Source organism: Euprymna scolopes, chromosome 2 (assembly GCF_053919585.1).
Source record: "Euprymna scolopes isolate OS-2025 chromosome 2, ASM5391958v1, whole genome shotgun sequence".
In the NCBI taxonomy this organism is placed as follows: Eukaryota; Metazoa; Mollusca; class Cephalopoda; order Sepiida; family Sepiolidae; genus Euprymna; species Euprymna scolopes.
Window position 1 is genome coordinate 116,604,077 of NC_136483.1, and position 21,462 is coordinate 116,625,538.

Genomic DNA, 21,462 nt, shown 5'->3' on the forward strand with positions numbered 1-21,462 from the left:
TGATATCTTATTTATAAAGACACAATTGTATTCTCTATCTTTGGCAACATTTTTTTTTTGTCGTTTTTTATTTTTTTATTTTTGTGTTGATCTGACTTTTGAAAATCAAATTAGCAATCAAAATCAACTTCATTTAAGAAGTGGTTCTGATTCAAGTGCTGCTGTTTCCCATCAAAATTAAGATTTAAAAAAAAAAAAAAGTAGAGAGTTACTATCAGGTTAAAATGTCCAAAAGTCTTTGACCTGATTTTAGATTTAACATGTGGATGATAAAATACAAAAGCGTAAGTGGAGATATTTTGGGTTTGCAAGCAAGACGAATTAGTCATTAACAGATATGGATTAGCACTCTTGACTAATTGTTTAGCTAACAGCAAATAATGATTAGCAAATAATGGTTAATTCTTATATAGTCTTCGTAATGATATATATATATATATATATATATATATATATATATATATATATATATATATATATATATATATATATTCCAAAATATATATATATATATATATATATATATATATTCCAAAATATATATATATATATATATATATATATATATATATATATATTCCAAAATATATATATATATATATATATATATATTCCAAAATATATATATATATATATATATATATATATATATATATTCCAATATATATATATATATATATATATATATATATATATATTCCAAAATATATATATATATATATATATATATATATATATATATATATATATATATATATATATATTCCAGATTAAAGCTATTCAAGAATGGTAACTAATGAATTTATATATTTATTTCGCAAATGTGTCAAAATTCATCATTTTTATTTAAGAAATGCATGCGTATGTATGTATGCGTATGTATGTATGTATGTATGCGTGTGGGAGTGCGATATCTATAGCTTGAAAATTTAGCAGAATATATAAGTAAAATAAAGTAAGTTTAATACATAAAGCAACATATAGGCACGTATGAATTGACATTTTACCTAAATGCATTCAGTATATTACAAGGAAGCACATAATATTTAAATATACTGATGTACATTTCATTGTATTTGATCTAACCTTTAATTCCATTTTATTTTGCCCACAAACTATGAATTTGAAAATACACACACGCATATATATATATATATATATATATATATATATATATATATATAAGAGCAAACAGTTAATAAAACATGTTAAAAAAACACTTTGAAAAAGAGTTAAAAACATATTTAATCTGAAAAGGAAACACTTGATAAGTGGATAGTCCTTAATCCGCGGAGTTTCGAAGAAATACTTTCCTTCTCATCAGAGGGTAGGAATTAGCAAAACGCGGGATCGGATTTTGCATACAAAAGTATTTAATGAAATTGCAACTAAGTCAAAGATCTTACTTGATAACAAAAACTGAAGCAGAGGGAATATGGTGAAGAAAAAGGTGATTACATGTGAATGGATAGTCTGGTGAACGGTAAATAATCAAATGACGGTAAAATCCAAAATATAACTCCAAGAAAGTTAATTGAATTTCCATTTGCACAAGTAAAATCCAAGGAAATCACGTAATTGGAAGATGGTCCAAAATAATTCAAAAGGCCAATATATATATATATATATATATATATATATATATATATATATATATATATATATATAGTAATTTATAAAATGTATATGGCGATTAAGCTACACTGAATATTCTGCGTTTCATCCAACTATAGGATTCGTCAGACTTATGCGCATAAGCCTGACGAATCCTATAGTTGGATGAAACGCAGAATATTCAGTGTAGCTTAATCGCCATATATATTTTATAAATTACTAACTAGCTCTACCTACGTATTGAGCACTTTTGAAGTAAATACTTAAAGTTTACGCATAAATCTATACTTTCGTATATTAACTTTATGTGAATAAATGAAGTAGTTATATATATATATATATATATATATATATATATATATATATATATATATAACTACACACACAAATACACATCAATATATAGTTAATACATTGTAGATTGGAAAGTGCACACACACACACATATACATATATATATATGCATGTATGTATATATATATATATATATATATATATATACACATACATAGTTAATACATTAGAAATTGGAAATTGTACATATATATGTATGTATATACACACTCTCTCTATATATATATATATATACACACACACATACATAGTTAATACATTAGAAATTGGAAATTGTACATATATATTTATGTATATACACTATATATATATATATATATATATATATATATATATATATATATATATATATATAATGTGTTATATAGAGATATAGATAATATATATTCCTATAAACACTCTTATACACTCATAGACATTCATTTTTAAATAAGTGTTATTAAAATTATTGGCATTATTTTTTCCATAAAATTTTTTATCATACTTTTGTGCAACTTGTCTTATTTCTTGATCTAATGAATAGAAACATGGTTCTAGTTTCATAAGTTTCACATAAACTCGAAAAACACCAAGTGATTATGAAGAAAAAGCAACTTATTTATCAAACTTTACTAGAATTGGTTACCGAATTTTCAGAAATCCTTACGACTTTCCACTTCCAGTTTGTTTTTTTCAAAATGAATGCTCACAGCAGAAATCTCTGTATGCACATTTTGAATTTTTGAAATCTTGGGTAAGGAATTTATGTCAATGGGATATCTCATTGACATAAATTTTCCTTACCCAAGATTTCTTGGCGGCAATAAACATTTAATTTTTTTAGTTTTTTTTTATGAAAGCACCTGTCTTTTCCTCCTCGCGAATAATAGACCCTTAAATATTTTGATATAAACTTATATATGTTGTTTTCTTTATTATTTTTATTAATTACATTATTTAAAAACTGTTTTTTTATATTAAAAAAATTACATTTTCTTGTAAAATAAATAATTCTCTTTTTGTTATTGTTGTTTTCAAAATCAAATCTTTGTTATTGAAAAATTATTTACGTGTTTTTTTAATTTTTTTATTTAATTGTCAGAAAATAAATATTTTATTTGTATGTATGTTTATATGTGCTTTGAATGAATATCCGAGTGTTTGGTGATAAAATGTTTGTCTGGATTTTATGTTGTGTGAATATATATATAATTTTAAAGGATACACATGTTTTACATGTATTAACAGATAATAATATCTATGAAGCTGGTATTAAGAAGAATTCTTAAAGAGAAAAATGAAACTCAGGCAAGATTCGAACCTGTGTCTAATAATAGGGACCACTTTAAGCCAAAATGATCTTTTCCCAGTTGACTGCCAAGCATCTTCTGGTTAGCGAAAGTTGAAATAGTTCCTGAGTAGTAATCTTTCCCGTTTGCCAATATTCTTACTGTTTTTTTTCTTACAAATCACTTGATGTAACACGCCCAACAAATGCAGGAAATTAAATCACTTAAATAAGGCATTTCATATACAACAATACATATAACATAAAAAGGCAATGTTGCTTTTGCATATACTGTTTGAAATCTTGGCTTAAAGCAATTGTTATAGTTAGCCACAGGTTCGAAGTCTTTCTATTTGTAGATGTTTCTGTATTCTGGCTCTGTAGATACTATTATCTCTGCAAAACATGGGTAGCTTTTAAAAAGCAATGAATTTTCTAAATATCTGCACACACACACACACACACACACGCACACACACACGCACACGCACACACACACACTATATTGCAAAATGTTCTGTGTAAAAAATGCATAAAAATCACGAATAACTGCATATCATGTCAATTTTACTATTTTAAAACTTCGCTTTTTTTTACATTAGATTTTAATGTGTTTTTAACATGGACGTTTTTGCATTTTGGCAGCTCTAATTCTTGTATCGAGCATTGTATGAAAATCTATGTAACTTAGAATATATCCAATTATACACTTACGTATCTAATATGTATAAAACAAAATATTTCCTATTAAAACGGCTTTAAGATAATTTTACAACAATATTTTAAAAGATCGTTAATAATAAATTTAGATTGATAAAATATTGGTCTGTGTGAGACTGTGATACCATCACTTGGATATTTTGCTATTTAATTTTCTATTTTTTTAAGTCAAATCTTTTAAAACCAATATGTTAATGCATTTTAACAAAAAAATGGTTTGCATTGTCATAACTCTCCCTTGTGTATTGAGTATTGATTGAAACATACGCTGAAATATATGTAAACAACTATTTGAACTGGATCTGAAGAAAATGTTGAAAAAAGGAAATGGAAATTGTGAATAACTGCGTTCTATACAAAAGTAAATCTCATCACAATGTCGTGCATGACTTTTTTTTATCGATCACTTTGAAAAAGTTTATATTTCATTAATAAATAATCAAATATTACTCATGCACAACATGTTGATGTGAATTGCAGTTGTATCTCATGCACCTGTCCACATTTTTAAAACATAGAAATATCATAGTTAATAATAATGATAATATATATATATATATATATATATATATATATATATATATATATATATATATATAGTTATCTTTTTTTTTAAATTTTAGGTTGTTTCAGGTATACAAAATTTGAACGAGATCTTGTAATATTTCTCTATGATTCCTATTCCGGTTATAAAACAGATACATATCAGCTGAAGAGAGCTTTATATGGGTATCTAAAACGGTCCCATATTATCAGGTTTGAAACCGATGGTACCGATGACTTTCTGTAAATAATATATATATATATATATATATATATTTATAAACAAATCAAAGATATAAAAATTATAATATATTCATTATTTTTAATATATGGGTTCCAAAATTGCAACAGCAACAAGGTTATATTGTACATGTTTCTGAGATAAATTAAGTCTCTACATTATCACATATAAGAAGTCATGCCGTCAACATTTCAGTAGTCCAGTCTAGTTTCAACCATAGATGCCTTAACATATACTTTTTAACAATATCAGAAAAAATTAAATTAAAATTTTTTTATTATTATTTTATATGGCTAACTGAAGAAAATCAATTTTATAATAAAAAAAAAATGAAATACTTATATTATTGCCTAATATATTGTGTGTACATATTTGTTTTTGTAATTATTTAAACAGTGTTCAATACATTAGTAGAGCATAATAGTTCTATAAAAATAAGCTACATAGAAATTTGTATGTTTTCACCTGAAGATCTCTCATGAGTGAAACACAAATTTCTGTGTAACTTTCCAAAAGTATATTTCAACACAATTATATATGAAAATATATTTTTTCACACAACTATACATATATATATATATATATATATATATATATATATATATATATATATATATATATGTGTGTGCGTGTATCTTTTCACACGACTATATATATATATATATATATATATATATATATATTAACACAACTCTATATCTATTCACATACACACACACACACATATATATATATTCAAACAACTATATATATATTTTCACATAATTATATATATAATATATATATATATTCACACAACTATATATATATATTCACATAATCATATATATAATACATATATATTCACACAACTATATATATATATATATTCACATAATTATATATATAATATATATATTCACACAACTATATATATATTCACATAATTATATATATATAATACATATATATTCACACAACTATATATATATTCACATAATTATATATATAATATATATATTCACACAACTATATATATATATATATTCACATAATTATATATATATAATATATATATTTTTTCACACAACTATATATATATATATATATATATATATATATATATATAAATTATATTACTAATTTTGTGAGAGAGAAACCTATTAAACTAATGGATAATTGCTTACAGAAGTCTGGCAAAAAGGTCGAGAATGTAAGTATTTTATGTTTGTTTTTGTTTTCTCTTTTGTTTTATTTGCCCGGCCTTAGTCCTCATCGTGGTGTGTTTTTGTTCTAACAGTTATGAAATTTAGTTTTTTAGTTCTTTCATATATAGATTTCTTTGGGTGGGCTTACAGCGATTTCTTGCTGATTATTGTAGTTTATTTTCTTCTACTTTGTTTTCTTTTTTTATGATCAAAATTTTGGTTAAGTACTTCTTTTTTTTTTTTTTTTTTCTAAATGATACATTTTAATAATTTATTCAAAGCAGTGTAATTTTTCAATTCGTTGTAAATTCGCATTTCTTTCATCTTAATTTCATTTGTTTTACAAAAGTCCAGTTGAAGTGTAGTACGTTGTATCAAATTATAAATAGCTGGCACCATCAGTGTTATCGGGGAAGTAATTAGAATCCAGTATACTCCTTACTCTTTTCCGTAACCCGGAGCCTATATCACCGTTTTTATCTTTTAATCTATTTTGCAAATAAAAATAGCAAAATGTAAGAAGCCATGTAAAAAGACAGGTAGAAACCATTTACATCTACTTCATGTTTGTCTACGGCCAATTTAAACATGGATATGGTAGTGGAAGCGTGCTGGGCCCATAACTCAGAAGTCCGTAGATCAAAACTACGCTTTGCTACCATGTTGACTTCTATTTACCTTGGTTGGGTAAGCTGACGCCTCCAATCCTCACTTAACACCCGGAAGCAGAAGATAACTTCAATTAATCATCAACAATCATCATAACCCATCTCTGTTCCATGCAGCAGAAATATCGACAGAGAATGTTGCCTTTCTTCTATTTAGCCAAAAGCAATGGTAATCAGCTTTTGTAGGTGTCCACAAAGATTGTGATTTGGCACTTTGGTGAAAAATTCCCTAAAAGGTCGATTTAAATTCTTGTTAATAGTGTTAGACCACCAGAATCATGTTTCCTCTCATCCTCTCAACTTAACTGAGAAAAGATTTAGTCTTTCTAACCGTTCTTTGAAGGTAGGTGTGGAGAGTCTTATCACTATCCTGATTGGCAAAAACTGAGCATGCTTCAATATTTTTTATAACACTATGTAATACTTGCAGTGTTACCTAGCACTGCAATTTCTGTTAAAGTAAGATTATAGAAAAATAAAGAAATAGCCTGCATAATATCATAAATTGAAATACTGAAGTTCATTTTAAGACCAAATCAGAATGAAACCACCCCTGCCTGGGTGAGGTTTGAACTTATAACCTCCGCCTCTAAGCACAGCATGCTAATTGATTGAACCACTGAGTTACTTCTCTCCTTCTTTTTCATAATGAAATCTTGATAAAAAAACTATAACAGGTTGCATTTTTTGTCTTTGTCATCTCTCTCTTTCTCTCATATATATATATATATAGTCATCCACATACAGTACTGTTTTGCTGTTTCACAGCTCATCAGTGCGGCTAGACAAGCAACTACCTCAAGCCAGGATCAAAACCCGATCGCCCAAACGACAGTCGGAGCTTGTAACTATATATATATATATATATATATATATATATATACTAGCATTTCAGCCCAGCGTTGCCCGGGTGTTTGGATGTGTGTGTTGAGTAAAAAAAAGAAAAAAAAAAAGAAGGAAAGTAGGAACCTGTACCGCGAAGGAGGAAAACAATGGGGAAAAAACTTGATGTCTTTGCCGTTACAACTACTGCCAAATCGGAAATGACGTAGGTTTTAATTAAGGCTAGACAATCGAAAGGAGAGGATGACTTGCGAAAAAAAGAGACTCCCCCCCTGTAGAAAAGTGCCCAGTTGAAGGTGAAGATATTAATGTTTTAAGCTAATTTTTCGGTATTTGTCGTCTGAAAGGTCGAACATCAAAACGATACTGATCTTGGTAAAATCCGTTGCCTCTGTCGAAAGTTTTAGGCAGACATGCAAGCATACATACATTTATATATTGGTAACTAAAAATTTTCAACCCAAACCAATTAAAAAGTTTGCCTTATCTCTGAATTCCCTTTATGTAAAATTTCAAATGTTTAGACCAGAAATTGTCTGAGTAATTTGGTAGAGACCACAGAGGTCAAATGTTTGTTAACTTTGACCCCTATTATGACCCCTTAACATTTATTGTTTTGGGCTCAAATCAAGTTATTAAGTTAGATCCATGTCCAAGGAACCTATATCTAAAATCTCAAGTGTGTAGACCCAAAATTGTTGGAGGAGTTTGGTAGAGTTCTCAAAGGTCAAATCATTGAACTTTGACCCATTAACTACGAAATTTCTGGCCGAAAACCGATCACATCGATTTTCCCAAATCTCAGTACTCTGTATATTAAATTTCGAGTCTGTAGACTGAAAATTGACAGAGTTATTGCATAGGAAAATGTACACAGATACGTTCACTTTTATAGATATATAAATAGATTAGATATGCATTTCCAAGTTGCTTCAAAAGGGAGCATGAAACCCCTAAGCGTCCAGGACCTTAAATGTTAAATCATTAAGCTTTCTGCTGAAGCTGAAATCCAATTTCTAATGTTTCCCATGTCATATAACATCTTATAGAATATAGATCTCTACTCCAACCGAAATCTAACTTCAAATCTTTCATAGGTCACATGTTTATCACGATCAATCAGCTATCCATTTTCTACGTTGATCAACAGCTGATTCTGAAGGTCATACCCACTCAATTTTACCTAACAAGTTACATCTACTTCAAAAGTATATGATCGTTGAGCATTATTTAGCAATGGTGCTCTGAGGTGTAGTCAAAAGGAAACCACTCACCTGAACGCCATAAAAAATGCAACGTGAAACGGCTATCTGAGGTGATAAAACATGATTGAAAGTAAGATGAAATAAATATTTGTCAGAAATTTAGAACACAAGTCTGCATTTGAAAATTTGGAACTGGGGAGAGGTCAAGCAATATATATTTGAGAAGAATTCAGGCAATTTATTTTGGAGAAAGAGCTCAAATAATGTATTTTTCGAAAGAGATCAATGTATTTTATGGAACAGGTTAAATAACGTTTTGAGATTATTTGGGTTATTCTCACAACATTTTGATCAATGTAATCTCCAACCTTCTTCAGGCGTGTCTTCTCAAATTTGGTAATCTTTATGTTAGACTCAGAAATCTGTATGGAATTTTGAGCAGCACTCTATTTAGTCCAGATAGGAAGGTGGTAAATTGTTATTGTTCTATTAACCATAATCAGATAGAAGTCTGAAATAATTCTTCATTTTATTTTTTTTTTATAGGGTGGGGGTGGGGGAATATTAGGAGAAAATCTTGTAACCAAAAATGGTGACTCCGGTTTTATAGAATTGTTTCCTTTGTTGTGCTTGTGATCTGCAGTTATACCTTGGAAAAGAAATTTGTTCGGAAGAGTACTGTATTCTTTTAGTAATTAGGTCTTTTAGATTATATAACTTTATACTTTTCACACTGATTCTCTAAATGTCAATCTATCTAATCATGTGCATACTCCAGAGAGCTTCATCACATTCTTGAGAACAAAATTCTGCCAGAGGTCAGTTGTTTTATTATGCCATCACATATGTGTTTTAGCAGTTAATAATGAAATTATTTGTTAATCATCATCAGGAGTGAATAGTTGGAGCAGCCCCCTTTCTGTTTTCAAGAATAACCTTCCATGAAACTGAAATTTGTGGGTGGTTGCCACAGGAACTACAACTCATAAAAAGAATAGAGGAATTTCTGTTCACTGTTTACTCCTTTAGAACACTTGAGTCATGTCTATGCCCATGCATATTAACAGGTTAATCTGGTGAAGGGTGTAATTCTGTACCATGTGTAGATCGTCATTTATAATGAGAAGGCTGTATATTATGCATTGCATAGTGCTGTGATGCTTGGAGAGTGGTCTAAATGTTATTAGTTTTAAATATAGTTTCTCTTCAAATATTGCAATGAAGCAGCAGTAGTTTTTTGCACAAACTAGTTTAAATTTAATATTGAATTCTCTGAAAATATTCTATCATTGGCATTTTTGTTAGCTGTTTATTTTTGATTATTCTAAAGAATTTTTTAGTTATTATTGTGCCATATCAAGGTGTTAAGTATTTCTTCTATACTACCAGTCCCCAAGTGCAAAGTGTAGTACAATTTATGGAATGGATACAAACGTTGACTATGGAACCCGCTAAGCCAAGTGCAAATCGATCAGAATCCCGCTCTGTCTCTATGATGGTATCCTCAGAAATACTGAACATTTTGGTACTAATTTGATCGACAGAGGTGCTAAAATGTGAGAAATAACCCAATCTTATGTGCGTGTCGAACATGAACATAAATTTATTTGTATATGCACCCATTATATATGTGTGTGTGTGTGTGTAATTATGTAAGATGAATTTAAAAAGATAGCCATAAACAGTAATTAAGCTGATAAATCAAACTTTGATTCTGACTGGCCAATTTTCATTTGTTATTGTAATCCCATGTTACTGGCCATAAACTAAGGTACTTTAATAATTTAATTTATTTAAAAAAAATAGTTTATCTTTTTTGGAAGTTTGTTAATATTTTTTTTTTTTTTTTTAAATTACATTTTCACCCCAAACAAGGCACATTGCCACTTTGATGCAGTGGACTACTATCAGGGGAAACACCTACTGGGGTACTATGTAGGGATTTGGGCAGCAAGATGTTGGTTCACGTTGCATTTGAACTTATGCATGTCAGTACAGTTGGGGAAGCAGTGACCTGGAATGGAATTCTAAAGTCTAGCAGTTTTGGGGAAGAAACTACTGGAGTAGAAAGATCTTTTACATCTAGGGATCTCTACAGTATGGGGGTGGGATTTTGCAGCTTGTTGGGTCTGTCGAGGGTGTCTACGTCGTGGGGGCACAAGTGCTTGCAGTTCATCAGAGCATTCAGAATTAAAATACTTGTAGAACAGGCAGAGGGATGCAACGTTTCGTCGATGGGACAGAGGCTGAAGCTTAGATGCCAGTTTAGGGCCTATCAGATTTGCGACTCTCTTTTGAACCCTGTCAAGGAGCGAGAGACTAGTAGCCGATACACCAGCCCAAATATGACAGCAATATTCCATACATGGGCGAATGGTGGCCTTATAGAGGTACAGGATACTTTTGGGTGTTAGTAGTTTTCTAGCACGGTAGAGAGAGCCCACCTTCCTCGCAGCGGCCCTGGCAATGCCCTCGATGTAATTGTTCCAACTCATGTTTCCTGTGAACGTTAGGCCAAGGAGCTTGAAAGACGTACTCTCAGATAAAGAGTCGTTGGCCATTGCTATAGGTGATAGAGAAGGTTTCTTGTAATTATTGAATGAAACCAGTTTAGTCTTGGCGGCATTGAACGTGACCATCCATTTTTGTCCCCATTCCACTACTGATTGGAGGTCATCCTCTAGTGTTTCTGCCATTACTTTAGATATATGTTCATTTGTTTTCCTGTCGTGCCTGCTATAGAGTGTGGTGTCATCAGCATATATACCCATCTCAGAGGCAATTTTGTCGGGGAGGTCATTTATGAATATCAGGAACAGTAGAGGTCCAAGGATAGATCCCTGGGGCACTCCCACATTTATATCATATTGTTTAGATATACGACCGTCGAGGACAACCTGGATTTTTCTCTTATCTAAGAAGGATTTAATTATGTTAAGTATTCTACCAGTGATACCGTATGATCTAATCTTCCTGAGGAGACCCTCATGCCATACCCTGTCAAAAGCCTTAGATATATCTAGAGCTACCGCTCTGCCCTTTCCCGCTTTGTCCAGTGAATGGTATATGCGTTCAGAGATTACAGTGAGGATGTCTGCTGTGGAACGGGCTTGTCTAAATCCATATTGTTGGTCGGTCAGAAGTTTAGCATCTGTAAGGTGCTGGACTAGAGCATGGTTAATTAAGGTCTCAAATATTTTGGCAAAAAGTGGGAGGAGGCTAATAGGGCGATAATTTAATGGGTCAGTTCTTTCGCCAGAATTCTTGAATACTGGTACCACAGAAGCAGTTTTCCAACAGCCCGGAAAGCAAGATTCATTAAGGCATTTGTTGTAGAGTTTGGAGAGAACTGGAGCTATTTCGGCTGAGCACCTTTTTTATAACACAGCTGGGATGAGGTCGGGTCCACATGCTTTTGAAGTGTCAAGGTTTTTTATGATAGCATGCACCTGAGCAGGGGTGATTTTCAGATCATCTAGCATGGCGTCTGTCCGCATAGGAAATTGAGGTAGGGGGTGGTTGGGAGGGTCCAGTGTGGAGTTTGAGGCAAACCGACTGGCAAGCATGTTAGCCTTTTCGGTTACTGAGGAGACAACCTCGTGATTGTTGGTTAGTGGGGGAATTGTTGATTGCCCATTATTTACTACACTGTTGTAGATTTTCCAGAAGTCACAAGTTCCTAGTTTTTGTGCTTCGATGTGTTTTTTAGTGGTTTCCGTAAATTCCCTCTTAGCTGTCGCTATTTCTTTCTTAACGTTACTTCTAGCATCTATGTACTTCTGTCTGTTTGAACTGGACTTATGTCGGTTAAACCTGCGGAATGCATGCTGCCTTTGAGCAATGGCAGTTGTGCAAGTCGAAGTAAACCATAGGGGAGAGTGGGGCTTGCTATAGAATTTCCACATGAGAACATGCGCTTCGATTGCAGTTTTGAACCATTCAGTGGTCTCGGTTGCACACTGTTCAGCAGGAAGAGAAAAAATATTTCCCCATGGGGCGTCTCTGATAAGATCTCTGATGGCTTCCCAGTCAGCCTTTTTATAATATCTCGTTGTTTTGAGCACTGGCTCTTCAGTTTTGTGTCTAGAGTTTAGGGCGATTTCAACCATTATCATTGCATGATCAGCGTTCCCAAGTGAGCTGTCGGCTTTCGTTACACAATCATCAGGAACTGTGGTCAAAAACAGATCTAAAAGTGATGCATGTTGTTCTTCCTGATCAGGGAAACAGGTTGGAAAAGTAACAATTTGCGATAGGGAGTGAGATACAGAGAAGCTATGAGTTGCGCTGCCCGCTGCATCTGTGTAAGTAGAGAATCCAAGCCAGTTTTTGTGATGGACATTAAAGTCACCAAATACATGTACTTGGGCGCTAGTGTCAAAGGAGAGTGCTGTGTCTATGCTGTCAGATACTTTGTTTATTATGGTGCAGTCTTGGGTCGAGGGAGAGCGGTAGAGAAAGTAAAAGTAGCCAATGTTGTGTTGTATGTTTAGTCTAAAGCACATAAAGGTTTGATCATCCGTTTCTAGGTTTGTTTCTCTAGTCAAGGGAAGGGTATTATGAATGTAAACTCCAAGTCCGTGCATATGTCTGTCAGAGTCCTTACGGCAGAGTGGGAGATATCCAGGCATGTTATGGAGACACTCTTAAATATATATGTTTGACATCTTATAGTCAATACTCATCAAGGCCCAGAAGCCACTCAAGGATAAAGGTTGATGTGTACCATGATGGAAATTTAATAATTTATTTTAGATGACTGTTTATCAAGAACCTGTTCACAATGGACTTGAAAACGACCATGTTATAGTTAGCAGGGAAACAGCTCCGTGATATTGTGTTTCACAGATAAGTAGTTCTAGAAAATAACTCTGTCCATTAGATTTAGGTTCAGACAGAGAGTAAGGGAAATTGCTGATAATGGTTGTAGTTAGTCGGGTGGAACACAGAGGTATATCAGATATAAACGTTAAGAAGCTATCGCAGTTAGCCATAGAGTATCGATACACTGTACGATGGAGAGGGACATCTGAGGACTTATTACATTTTGTTTTTATCTTGAGACAACTAATTGGAAGATTCCAGTTGAGACAGGATGGAAACTGAGCACTGTTCCAGGCAAGTTGTAAGAAAAAGGTCTACAAGACTTGCATACTGTCCATCAGCATTGGGCACATGGGTGGGTTTGTTAACAGTCTGTGGTAGGTCAAAAGTAATGGAAAAATCATGTGAGACTCTCCCCTCATCACCTGTCTAGTTTAAATGGGCTAGCCATTCAACAGTGTGAACATTGAAGTGAATGTTGGCTGAAATGTGAATGTTGGCTGAGGGATGAACAGACAGGATGTAATCAATTTTCTCAAAGATACTTTCAATGATAGTAACTATGTTGTGAGGGCAAATATGAATGCGGTGCTGTGAGTACTATTCAGAGGTACACATAGGGCAATTTAGGATCTTCTTTGGAGATGTCCTTATCACATTGAAAGCCATTCCATTCCTATGACGATCTTTAGGGTCAGATTTTGATATCAAGTTTAAGTATCCTTTAATTGCGAACTCATCTAAAGAAACAGTCTGTCACATCTAGGCAGGAGCTGCTAGGAAGACCTTATCTTACCTTGACAGAATTCAGAATAGACTTCGTAGCCTAATGGGGGATGCCCTTTTCTCTTCTGTGCAACCTCTTTCTTATAGAAGAGACGTTGCAAGCCTATTTCTGTGGACGAACGAACAGACGAATGGATGAACGGACAAGGGTGAATTTACAGGTCCACCCTCCTTTATCGGAGGACTCCCAAAAAATTGTTTGTGCCTTTGCCTATGTCTATGAATCGATCTTATAATTTGCAAACTATAGCGAGAAGCAGAGTGCTGAATAGAACAGCTATCAAGATTGAGAGTCATGCTAATAAAAGAAAATCTGGGATTTTTAATTTATACCAATATGGGAAAACGAGAGTACCAAATCATGCGATTGTAGCACCATCTAATGCTGAAATTATAACTTTGACCCCGACAGGAGTAAAAGAAGAAAGTAGATTGTCTTAAAAGTATATCATACTGGATATGGCATACAAAAAGCGTTTTATAAAAATGCAAAAAAAATAAAAATAAAAATAAATGAATAAATAAAATAAAACAAAATAGAAAAAACAAAGCTTTCTAAAATCAGCATTTTAAAACATTAATGACCTTGACTTCAGATATAATGCAGACTTGTGTCAATGGATTTTTTTGGTAGATTTCTTTTAATTTTATATAATTTTCATATCTAATAAATTTAATATTTTTTTTAGTTTATAATTCGATATTTTCTTTTCTAATTAATTTAATTTTTTAAAAGTTTATAATTCAGTATCATTTTCTTTTCATCATAGTTTTATTATAAAAGAGTTATAATTTATTTTATTTTGAAATAAGTTTAATTTATTTAGTAATTTAAATCTTTTTTTTTTTTTTGGTCTGTAGTTTTCTCATATTTCTTTTTAAATTTTACATTTAGTTAATTTCTTAACTTTGTCTAACTTCATGGGCTTTCTTCTCCTGTCATCATTTTCTGGGTTTTTTTGTTGTTGTTTTTTTTTTGTCTTTTTAAAATTCTTTATCAATTATTTTTTTAAATTTTCGGCCGAGTTTTGTCTAAACAGTCGGGGTTTTTAATCAATCATTTCACCATTTTGTCTCTCTCTCTCTCTCTCTTTCTCTCTCTCTCTTTTTTATTGGAATAATCACATTATGATAGTTGTAATTAGTTTTGTGGGTGTTACATATGTATGTGTGCATAAATTAAATGAAACATCTGCGAGTCTATAATAATTATTAAATAGAAAAACAAACTATTAAAATTATCAAGAACGTTTTTTTTATTTAGTTCATATAACCAATGTTTCGATAAAGAAAACCTTCCTCAGATTTTATATGCGTGATGTTATGTAAAAGTAAAAAAAAATCTTTTAAATTTGCAAGAATTAAAAACAACAAATGAAAAACTTGTATTTTTACATTTAGGAGCAAACGTTTTTATTCTCTGCATGTCTACTATTGGTTAATTTGGTTTTAATGGGATGTTGTAATAATGTAAAACTAACAGTAATTCTATGCTTTTTACTTATCTCCTCTTTTTTCTAGCCATTAAAATACTTAACTACATATATTTTAAATAAATAAAGCAATCCAAATCTTTTTAAAATAAATAGTTTATTTTTTAATGTAAAAATAATTGTTATGTAAATATCAATCAAATAAATAAAACTAATGCAACCTTTAAGTTAATTATGACAACAAAACTCTATTTATCATGTCTTATTCGATTTTGGAACAATTTATTTTAAAATGGGTAAAATCTAAATTTTTTCAGTCAACTAAAGCAGATCATCGCCATTTTTTTTTTTTTTCATGTCATCTTTGGTGAGTGGATGATCCCATGTTCTTAAATGAGTGTAGAAGGTTCTAATGTATATAGAGACAAAGGTACAAATATATTCTACAGATTAATGGGACCCGTGGAAATTCCTTTATTTGTTATATATTGTTATGCTTAAAAGAAATTTATGACATTTCCATTCTATGAACATCTGGCATGAATAAATACCCCATAATATTATTGTACCACCTTTGTTCAAACAGAAACACTATTATTTTGATTAATTTAGTTTCAGAATGTATCTGGTTTGTAGGAGGTGGGGATGTTTATCTTCAAAAAACCTGTACGAGTTTGTGGAATATTTTCATTCTATAGACGTCCAGTTTAAACAAAGACCATCCAGTATTATTGTACCATCTTTGGACTGATCAGATACTGCACTTTGATCCTAGCATTAAAACAAAAAAAGTGTATTTTGGTTTGAGTTTCACATTCAACATAACTGCAATATCAGATGGAACTGTTAAGATATTTTTTGCATTGAATCTTTGGCAAACAGGCAATCGTACAATCCCATCTTTTTAAAATGGGGTAGACGTAAATAACGTTATACAAACATGAAATTGCCTTAATGTATTATTATATAGATTATTTTTGTGTAATTACTACATCCCAATAAAAAAATAATTTCAAATAATTTTTTAAAGCAATTGCAGACACACAAAAGATAATGAATTCATTAAAAAATTTCATTCTAAAATGGAAGAATGTGAAAATACAAACTTTTTGTGAAATATAAAAACAATTCTTTCAAAAATAATATTTTTTTTCACTTATTTGTACATTGATTCATAACCACTTATTATATGGCATTCTGAAGACGGTATCATTAGCCGAAACATTGGTTATATAAGCAAAGAAAAAACGTTAACGATGTAAATAGTTTAATTTTCGATTTAATGATACATATGTAGAACGTGTGTGTATGTGTGAGCGAAAAGCTGTAGTTTTTTTTTATACAGACTGTAGTTAACTAGATTTTTATTAGAAGTAGTGTTATCATTCTCATTCAGTATGATTTCTTAGGCATGCCTATATATATATATATATATATATATATATATATATATATATATATAATTTAATTGCATGATTTTGTTAAGATCTTGTTTGATATATATATATATATATATATATATATATATATATATATATATATCTTTAAATTTTAAAAATTTAATTTCAATAGGTGGTTATTCACATCGCCATGAAAAAGATGTTATGCTTTTTTTTAATAGACCAATTTTGTGGTTAAGTATTCAAATAATCACGAACTCTTAGAATCCTAGTTATAGCAAACAAATAATGTTTGTGTTTTAGTAATTTAAGAATTACATGTATGATAGATTTTGCCTGCCTGTATATTAGACTCTGATAGTATGGAACACATTAATTTGATGGAACACTCAAACATTAAAAAATAGTGATTGTTTTGTGCTGTCATAGTTTCATAAAAGGTGGGTAAAGTGGTGACATCTGTAATTGTATAGAGTAACCCACCCTGCCATGTTAATAAAATTTCTAATCCTTTCTACAATATAATCATGTTTAATACAAATAAACTTCAGTTTGTGCCTTATTTGTCCTTCAAGTTTGAGTCATAAATGTCCAACAGTCTTTGTTTTATCACTGTTTAATGATAGTGGGCCACTTTAGTGATTGTCTCATCAGTAGGAGGTATCATTTTGAATGGGTTTCGTACTCATCAGTCCTAAACTAGCCCAGATTTTTATCTGAGAAGTTATCTGAAAAATAATATCTATGAAACCAATTCCTAGGGTTATCCCTGAATTGGCAAGTGCTATCACAGCCAAAATCAAAGACTGTTGGATATTCATGATTATACTTTAGTAGATAAGTCAGGCATAGACTGGAGTTTATTTTACCAAATATAGTTGGATTGTAGAAAAGATTGTAGATTTTATTGACGATTCCATAGGTCAAATTTTTGATGGGTCACTCTACAGATCTCAAAGTTGTTGTTGATTAAATATTTAAAAATTCTGTGGATTACATTTCTGAAGTTTTGAGGTGTACATTGATTATTTCTATTATTTGAATTCTTCGGACTACTGTTCTCATCTTGAGCGTCATTTTCACAATGTTTTAGCTGATGTAACCTCCGGCCTTCTTCACATGTATTTTGTCAAACTCAGGAATGTTGTAAAAATTCAATTGTAAGGTGATATTCTCCTGAAGGTTGAATGGTTCAATCCTCAGCGTGGGTGACCGAAAAATACAATTGCGAATTACTTAGGATCTTTCTCGATCAAGTCTTAGCTAAGGGAACAAGGACATGCTATCCCCATGAAGAAAATAAAGGGTTCCGTTTGAAATTCTGTGCAGATCCCCGAGTCTGACAGAAACATTTCCAAATTCGACAAGATACAAGAAGGTCGTAGGTTACATCAGTAGAGATATTATGAAAATGATACTCAAGATGAGAGCAGTAATCCAAAGAATCCAAAAACATTATGTGGTAGTTTACCAAGTCAATTGTTAGACGTCATAGCTTCAATGAATTTAAGTTTAGAAAAAAAACATGACATTCAAAGTATGAAAGATATTTGCTTAGCTTTACGGCTCTGAACAGTTTTTAGGCTGCCAATGTTCTGAGCAAGATAGGGGTTACAGATTTATAATGCAAATTTTAAGCATGAGCGTACTATAGTTGTATCTATACAGTTTTAAATATATATACAATTGAGCAGTATGATAGGCATAATATTAAAGGATGTGAAGATCTTGTTTATTAACATTCCTTAAATTGAAGCTCTGGACTGTCAGTTATTCTTCTCTAAATATGGATAGTTTTGTAAAAGGAATGTGTTCTTGGAATTCTTTATCCATTTTTCTTTCCCTGGATGTGGCTATTGCAGTTCTGACCCCAAGAATTGACCTATTTAAAAAAAAAAAATGACAAAGAATCCATTACTTTTTCTGGCGGTGTGATTGTAAGGAAGTATATTTTTACATTTTTTTTATTTCTACTTTTTTGTTTTGTGTTCAATTAAAAAAAAAAGCATACTCCACCAATGTTCCTCTATTTTGTATTATGTTTGTTTACAGTTTCTTGTGTTTTTTTTATCTTATGCCTTTTTTTGCTCTATCTCACTCTGTCTCTCTCTTTTTTTTTTCTACTTTCTCTTTCTCTCTCACTTTTTGTCACTCCCTTTCTCTCTTTCTCTGTCTCTGTCACACTTGTTGAGTCCGAGATAGTCATGGTACACCGATTTGCATGCTTTCCTTTTGCTGATCTTGCCTATGGCATGAACTACATTGTGTGTCGTGAAGTCTGAATACACTTGAGAAATGGTGCAGAATGGCAGTCAATTGTAAACCAAAAATGTTCAGTTTTTTTTCTCAGTTGCGATCCTTCCTTGTTTTGATCCTTTTCTGATTTCTTCTTAAACATATAATCACGCAAAAAATAAAAATACACATTACTCATCCAGATTCGTTTAGGATATATCGTTTCCTGATATAAAATCAACTTAAAATCAGCTGTTTCTTCCTCCATTCACTTCACTTCTAAAATTTTCAACATTCAGATGAGTCTAGTCTTACACCAGGCCATTACTATCGACATAGTTGGCCATAGTGTTAGACTGATAAAAATCTTCTGTTATGCTTATTTATACATTAAAGGTATGACCCTCCTTTTCCCTCTTTCAGCTACGCATAAATTAGCAATTTATTTTCAAGTAATCGTTTCCAATGAATCATTTTTTTTTATGGAAATCGCTCCAGACAAGGTATGAAGCCACTTGATGTAAGGAGCTAAAAAATACTACTTTAAGATCAAAAACTAAACTATTGAACGATGTATGCTATATGAATAAATTCCAACCCCAAAAAACAACAATTTTTCCCCCTTTGTTAGAAACATCACTCATGGAATGTGAGGACTAAAAGACAAAATAAGAGAAGCAAGAGTTACAAGGCTGCTGAGACTAAACTCCAGATCCATCAAATATTGTAAAATAATCCCCAAACAAAGATGTTAATTCCTACTAATATCATAAATATCATGCCCAGCTCACCAACCAATGTAATTAAAATTTGGTAGTTGCTGGAGTTTAATAGAGATTTGTCTCTTTTCTTGTAGGACTGTTGAGATTTTTTTTTCTTGTATATGGCTAGTGTTATTTGTGTTATATTATTTATGTGTCACTCATTCAAACTGGTCTAGGATATTTCATATTCTGCCATATTATCCTTAGAATCAGTCGTTTCTTCTGCAATTCACTTCATTTAAAACACAGATTCAGCCTGTCTGGCAAAAGGCAAATCAATATCTTTACGCTTCTATGATAACAAGGAAGAACCCATTTGCAAATAACAAAACGTGTATATATATATATATATATATATATATATATATATATATATATATATATTACCTTCTTCAGATGCATCTTGTTGAACTCAGAAATCTATATGGAATTCTGAAACAGCGCATCTAGAAACTTGTATTGCATGACAATAGCTTCAAAGGCAGAAATAAAATGCTATATTAAATAATGTTATCTGTTATGTGCCCCAAAAGCCTTTCAACAAATTCGAATGAGTATTTGGAATAATGGCACTGGCAAAGGCAAGTTCGAATATGACATGACTATTGCAAAATATCATATTGTTTTGCTTTTCATGTTACTCGCTTCAAACAAGACATGAAGCCACTTGATGTAAGGTACTAAAAAGATGATTAAATTGCATGATTACAAAAATGAAGAGAAAGGGTATAAGCTCTAACATTAAGTTCTAATGGAAAATTCCATTTTTACAAGTGATGCAGGCAGTTTTTGCCATGCTTTAGTAATTTTGAGTGTGAAAATATGCTTCCGAAAGTTATGAGAGCAATACTGTTTTCTGACTTTGTCGGCATGTCCACATGTATTCAGTGCATAAAGATGAAAAAGGTGCTTAAGATTGTTGTTGGCAAAATGGTTCATAATTTTGCACATGTTTACCAAGTTAGGTTTTAGACCTTCAAACTTCAATGAATCCAAGCTGAGGGAAATAGAGTGGCCAGAGTTTGACAGATATTGGTTGCATTCCTCTGGTTTCCAGGCAGTCATGGTTCTGAGCAAGATAAGGATTCCACACTGATAATGCGAATTCTAAGTCTGACTGCACCATAGCTGTATATAGTTAAGCAGTGTTTTTTCCATGTCAGAGACTCAATACTAATACTTGTTGACAGTCATTCTTAAATCCAAGCTGTATACGAGTTTGCTGCAAAGAAGGTCCCTTTACTGGACTAGATAAAGTTCTCATATCTACTAGTATTCTGTATCCCTACAAAGTCACCGTTTGGCGGTACATGAAGTATCATTGCCACATCTGAGTTGATGCATCAAACGCTAGACTCTCAATCTTGGACAAAAAAGA

General features: G+C 31.4%; 1 protein-coding gene across 19 annotated transcripts in view; it reads left to right on the forward strand.

Annotated features, from left to right (window-relative positions):
• The window catches only part of LOC145294584 (calcium-dependent secretion activator 1-like), a 649,478-nt gene that overhangs the window by 524,628 nt on the left and 103,388 nt on the right, over positions 1–21,462 (forward strand). For 5 of the 19 annotated variants that reach the window (XM_080141395.1, XM_080141398.1, XM_080141401.1 and 2 more), the window contains one exon: positions 5,908–5,931. The exons of the other annotated variants lie outside the window; for them this stretch is intronic. In XM_080141395.1, the coding sequence (XP_079997521.1) occupies positions 5,908–5,931 (24 nt within the window). The remainder of the gene's footprint in view (positions 1–5,907; positions 5,932–21,462) is intronic. 19 annotated transcript variants of the gene reach the window in all.